Source organism: Aotus nancymaae, unplaced genomic scaffold (genome assembly GCF_030222135.1).
Source record: "Aotus nancymaae isolate 86718 unplaced genomic scaffold, 86718_ANA_hifiasm-v0.15.2.pri h1tg000095l, whole genome shotgun sequence".
Classification (NCBI taxonomy): domain Eukaryota; kingdom Metazoa; phylum Chordata; class Mammalia; order Primates; family Aotidae; genus Aotus; species Aotus nancymaae.
Window position 1 is genome coordinate 2,541,787 of NW_026988510.1, and position 6,516 is coordinate 2,548,302.

The following is a 6,516-nucleotide window of genomic DNA, read 5'->3' on the forward strand; positions in this document are numbered from 1 at the left end:
AGAGAAGCCCGGGAAAGGCCGTCCCTGGTGCCCACGGCCCAAGCGGAGGGCGCAGCTCAACTTCCCGGGAGAGCCACCGAAGGAACGCGATCGCGGGCAGGTCCCCTCCCGCCCCGGTCTGGCCCGGCCCGCGGCACCTACCTCCGTCCGAGTAGGTTTCGGTCCCGTAGCCGTCCTGCAGCCCGTTGCTCCAGGTCCCTTCGTATTTGGCCCCGTTGCCCGCGCACTCCCGCACCCCGTAGCGCCCCTTGAATCCGTGCGTCCACTCGCCCTTATACACCCACTTCCCCTTGCTCTCCAGGCCGATGCCGTGGCGCTTGCCCTGCGCCCAGGTGCCCTGGTACGTGTTGCCGCTGGGCCAGGTGTAGACGCCCAGCACCTCGAAGCCGTGGCTCCACGAGCCGGTGTATTCGCCCTGGCCCTTGGGGCCGGTGCACACGCCATGGCCGTGCGCCTTGCCGTCCTCCCAGCCTCCGCAGTAGGACCCTCCGTCGTCAAAATTAAACCTGCCCCCACTGGACATGCATGTAACTCGGTTCCAGATCCCGCAACCGGCGAAAACGGACTCAGGCGATCGGCAGAGCGGAGTCGCGGCCGCCGGCGGCCCCGGGTCGCGAGCGTTTCCCGGAGGAGAGGCGGACTCGGCCCCGGAGCGCGGTCTCGGGCGCGGGCGGTCGCGGCGCCGGCTCCGGAGGAATTTCAGTCAATCGGGGGCGATTATTCCTTTTCGAGCTGCGCCGCGGAGCCTGACCAGCGTCTCGCGCTCCCGCTGGAGACAGGACCGGAGGGGAGGGGGAGGGGAGGAGGGAGGGAGGGGGCAGGAGCGGCGGCGGCGGGGCCCGCGGCTCCACCTCAGCGGCGAGGGCCCCTCGCCGGCAGCCCCGCGGGGAGGGCGCCGCGCCGAGGCCGGGCAGGGGGCGGTTCAGGCCCGGGCCGCGGCCCCCCACCTGCGGCTGCCGCGCTGCGGGCGCCCGAGGGCGGCGGCGGGGCCCGCGGGCGGCGGCGGCACAGGCGGCGGCGCGGGCGGCTGCACCATATTGGGGGCCGCGGGCCGGGCGCGGGGCGGCGGCGGCAGCAGCAATGCGGCGGCTCGGGCGGCGGCGGCGGTGGCGGCGGCGTGCGCTCGGGGCCCGGCTCGCGCGCTCCGGCCGCGCGGCGCGCGCCCGCACCCCGCCCGCCCGCGCGCCCCCGCCCCAGCCCCCGCCCGCCCCCGGAGCACGGCGGCCCCGAGAGGGGCGCGGCCCAGCCGGCGAGGGCCGCGGCAGGACGCGCGGGCGGGGACCCCGGGCGCCCCGCCCTCCGCGCCCTCCGCGCCCCCCGCCCCGCGCTCCCTTCCCGGGGCTTTTCCGGGGCCCCCGCCGGCCTGGAAACCGGGGTCCAGCCGGGGCGCCCCCGCCCACTCCGGGACTGGGATTTAAAGGTACAGGAACTGCGTAATGGGAAGGCTCCCAGCACCCAGGGCGCCCTCGGCCCCCTGCAGGGAACCTGGCGGTGAGGCCGGCGGAGCAGGCCCCGCGAGCTGGGCGCCCCTGCCCCTGCCCCTGTTCGCCCCCGCGAGTCGCCCCTCCCACTGGGCTCAGATCTGCCCCTCCTGCCCCTGACTCGACTGAGGCCCTTTGCAAACCACAGGTGGTTTTCTCCGGTGACAAACAATCCTTCCTTCTTCCTTCCCGGCAGCTTGGGTCCAAGGGTGGGGGCAGGGGGCTCACCCCAGAAAACAGTGATTTGGCGAATCCCTCTCCCCTGTCAATTAAGTGAGAATCGGGACACGCGCACGTATCTTGGAGCAAAGTCACCCGAATTCCGTGCGCCCTGCGCCCTGGCCAACAGGTAGCCCACACACACACACTCGGGGACGGTTGCGCTTTGGGGGAGAAAAGTGGGACCGCCATTCGGGTGTTTCTAGGTCTCTCTCCACACACACTCTCACCCTCCGCCACCCTCCAAGAGATCGTGTCTGGTTCTTGGATCCGAGCATCCTGGGACCCATTTAAAATGCATTTCCTGGACCATAAATCGTCAGGCAGAAGCCGGTGTCCCCAGCCCTACTGGAATGCTTGCGGGGAAATGGCAGCAGCCCGGTGCTGTGGGCTGATGGGGGTGGGGAGGCTGCACAGGGTCCCTGCGCTGGGAGTGTGGGCCGGTGACTTCGCAGCGCGGTGTGCCAGGAACTGCAAGCCAGGCCTGGAGCCTGAGATTAGGACTGGAAAAGAGGTGCGCTCCGGAGCCTCCAATCAGCCAGAGGCCCTGCTCAGCTCTTCCCCTGTGGAGAGAATCACGATGGTCCCCACTCTTGGCTCACCGGGCTCTCAGGAAAATCAGTCCCTCCTTGGAGTCCCAGAATTCAACCTCAACCTCTTGCCTTGGGCACCGAAGCCCCCTCCCCAGAGTACCGGCGGCTAGGAGGACAGTCACCTCCTCATACACCCACAGTCAACGAGAGACATTGAGGGCAATGGGCTTACTTTTTTTGTTTTGTGCAGTTAGAGTGATTCAGTGAGCTTTCTAGCGCTGTCTCCCTTTGCCCCTCTGCAGAAATTCTCTGCATGTCTGTGGTGGCATCATAGGACCAGCTGCCAAATCGCTTTCCAAACACCTGGATCAACTGACCTCTCACCCTGCAGCGTGCCTGGGTTGGTGGTTCTCTATTTCCTGGCCGACACTGGTGTCCTCAAACTTCTGATTTTCTTTCCATTTATTTTACCTTGTTCATCTAAATGGGGATGAAGAGCATCTCTGGGCTGTTTCATGTCCATGAACATTTCCCTGTTGTAAATGTGTGGGCCGAAGTAACTACACCCTTGTCCTCAAGAGATTCACATCCAAACCCTGGCCCCGGGCCCACGAGCAGCATGGCTTTGGGCGGTCACCTAATGTCTCAGAGCTCCGTTTTCTCATCTATAAAATGGAGATGACATAGTTCCCATAGGGTTACCGTGGGAATTCAAAAGCTAGGCACCCAGCACGCAGTAAACGTTCTGGAAGTGAGAAGTAATGTTATTCCTGGAGGCCAGCCCCCCAAGGAGGGCCATGGATTCCTGCGTGGAGACGCCCAGCCCTCTGCCTGTTGGAATAAACATTGCCACCGCTCCTATGCTCTGCTTTTTATTTCTTCCATTTTATTTCCAACCCTTTTGCTGCTGAATCAGCAGCCCTCCTTCACACAAGCAGTGGATTGCAACTGAGATCCTATTGGAACACGGTGATTACTTCCAAGCAGTTACTGGTCAGCACCTTCCACTTTGGCCAGTGTACACTCCACTCCTTTGCAGTTCCAAGCCCCTGTCCCTAACTCCAGCTGACTCTCTTTCATTTCCTGTAGTCCGTCACTCCAGCACTGACAGGCTGTAGTCTTTGAAAGGCAGCTATTACAGGCATTTGTTCTGTGCAATTTGGAAATCATTCCCCGTAAAGTAGGGCTGGCAGGATGGATTTCATTTTGGAGGAAACTCTCCAAGCCTATAAACATAATACCACCCAGCCATTTAAAAACAAAATCCAGGGAGAAAGATACAAAAGCTGTAACCCACATGTGAGCCAGGCACTAGGATAAGAGCACATTGGTGATCTCACGGACTCAGGTGATGTGGAATTGCACGCTCCTTTTTAAAAGACTCAGTCCCACAAAGGTAAAGTGCCTTGCCAGAGGGAAAATAATGACTGGACAGGATTCAAGCCCACATCTGCCTGGCCTTCCAACCTGCACCCTTTCTGGCCTCCAGGCGTGGGTCCTTGCTCTTTTGCCTGGTGCCTCTTCCCATGACAGTAGACCACAAAATCTTTCTTGTCTCAGCTCCAGAGAGGCTCCCTGACTCAGAAAGAAAGTTCCCCCTTCGTCCTACAAAAGCCTGTTGGTCTCCTTCAAAGAACGGAGCCACAATCGACTTATCTGTGCTTGCCTTCCTGTCTTTGCCTGTGTTTACCATAACACTGTGAAATGTCCACAAGATCCCCCATTCCACCTGATCTTCTTTCAGTGTGGGGTTGACACCCTCCTGTTGAGAGGTGGGCTCTGCATTCCCTTCCCCTGAATCTGTGCCAGTGTGTGATTATCACAAAAGTGACATAATGTGACTTCGAAGGTCAGTTCATAAACGGCAACACAGCTTCTGCCTCATGCTCTTGGGGTGCTCAAGCTTGGAACCGAGTTGCCGTGCTGTAAGGAAGCCTGAGCAGCACCTGGTCATGCCAACAAGGAGAGAAACACGGTCCTCCAGGCGACAGCCCCAGCCAGACACCCGGCCAACAGCCAGCACCATTTGACAGCCATAAAAGTGTAACACCCTGAAAGTAGATCCTCCGGACCCCAGGCAGGACACCCAGCTAAAACCACATGGAGCTGGGACAAGCGTTCCCCATCACATCTTGTCATAATTTCAATTTTCCAAAAAAAAAAAAAAAGATTGTTATTTTAAGCCAGGCATCACACGAACTGTGACCCAGAGGCCAAACCTAGCCCACTGCGTATTTTCATAAACAGAACTGTATTGAAGTACATCCATGGCCATTCGTTTCTGTGTATCTAGAGTGGCTTTCACACTGCCACATAAGAGTGGAGTAGTTGTCACAGACACCATATAGCTCATAAAGCCGAAAATATTTACCACGTTGTCCTTTACAGAAAACGTTTACCAAGTCCTGTGTATTAGTCTTTGAGGGACATCATAACAAAATACTGCAGACTGGGTGGCTGAAACGACAGCAATGTCTTATAGTTTTGGAGGCTGAAAGGCCAAGATCAAGGCTCTGGCTGATTCAGTCCCTGGTGAGAGTTCTCTGCCCAGCTTGCAGATGGCCACTTTCCCACTGTGCCACGACCCCAGTCTCTCTCTCCTACTGGGCCCTACATCTCTGCTGTCAGCCAGTCTGCCTCGTGTTTCTGCCCCCCACAGACCAGCTTTCTCTGCTGCAGTCTGCTCTTCCCATCCTGAAGTCACTAACCTGGACTCCGGGGATCCGGATTCCTGAGTCTTAAGAGAGACGTTCAGCCTGGGTCAGGTGTCCCTTCCTGACTCGATCAGCTGTGGTCAAGTAGTGGGGTCCAGGGTCCTCCCTTGTGATGGCAGAAAATATGTGATCAGCATTTCTAGTGCAAATAGAGGAAGCAAATTCTGAGCCCAAAATTGGGATATGAGTTCTGTCAATAAGACGTGATTTAAAATTGAGAATGGAAGAGATTTGAAAAAACAATAAGCATGATTTTACTTCCTTACTTACTAAGATCTAGAACTACCCATGACTCCAGAGAGCACTGTCCCTGGTCATTCAATTTCAAGATGAAGATAATTATGAAAAGAGAAGTGAGAGGAAGGAAGAAGATGGGGATAAAGCAGAAGTAATTTGGATGGATTAGCAAGAAGGAAAAAGAAAGTTTGTGATGGCAAACTTTGTGATGATATAAAGGATAGTGAAGATGATGATATGTTAGTGATGATCAAGATGAAGATGGGGATGGTAATGGTGGTGTTGGTGGTGATGATTATAATGATGGTGATGATAATGGTGATGATGGTGATGATGACAGTGATGGTAGCAATGGTGATGGTAATGATGATAATGATGCTGGTGATGATGATGGTAATGGTGGTGATGGTGATGATTATAATGATGGTGATGGTGGTGGTGATGGTGATGATTATAATGATGGTGATGGTGGTGATGGTGATAATGGTGTTGATGATGATGGTGATGATGAAGGTGATGGTGATAGTGGTGATAGTGATGATTATAATGATGGTGATGATGACAGTGATGGTGACAATGGTGATGGTGATAGTGATGGTGATGATGGTGATGATGATTATAATGATGGTGATGGTGGTGGTGATGGTGATGATTATAATGATGGTGATGGTGGTGATGGTGATAATGGTGTTGATGATGATGGTGATGATGATGGTGATGGTGATAGTGGTGATGATGGTGGTGATTATAACGGTGATGATGATGATGGTGGTGGTGACGAGGATTATGAGAATGGTGATGATGGTAGTAACAATGATAGTGATAATGGTTACATTTATATGGCCTGGCTCTGTGCTGAACCTACTTTATCATATAATATTTAATCCTAAAACAACTTTCTGAGACTGGTAGTATTATCATTTTACAGATGTCATCTGTACAATGTCATTAAAGCCAACTCATTTACCTAAGGTGGAAGTGAGCAAGCGTTAACAGCAGAGCGCAGGCCTGCAGCCACCACACTCTTCTGTCTCAAGTGTGTAAATCTCCCCTCGCTGGGAAAAAATGAGTTGTCTCTGGCCAAGCCACATATTTGTATAATGTAATGAATACTTAAATAGCAAATGCCCAGATAATGACCACCCAGTTCAAGGAATTAGACATTATTGAACCCCCAGATCCCACTCTGTGTTCCTCTCCAAGCATAACCTTCTCCTCCCTCCAGACTGAGCCATTAACCTGAATTTGTGATCACCTTTGCTTTTCTTTATAATGCTACCACCTGCCTATGTGCATCTTAAGCACCGTGGCCTAGTTTCTCCTGTTTTTGAG

The 6,516-nt window shown here is 55.2% G+C and overlaps 1 protein-coding gene across 3 annotated transcripts in view; it reads right to left on the reverse strand.

The window, feature by feature from the left end:
* The window catches only part of JPH3 (junctophilin 3), a 111,349-nt gene extending 110,204 nt beyond the window's left edge, over nt 1-1,145 (reverse strand). For all 3 annotated transcript variants that reach the window (XM_012466073.3, XM_021671030.2, XM_064369961.1), the window contains exon 1: nt 142-1,145. In XM_012466073.3, coding sequence (XP_012321496.1) covers nt 142-523 — 382 coding nt within the window. In that variant the 5' untranslated portion in view covers nt 524-1,145. The remainder of the gene's footprint in view (nt 1-141) is intronic.
* Between the last annotated feature and the right edge of the window lie 5,371 nt (nt 1,146-6,516).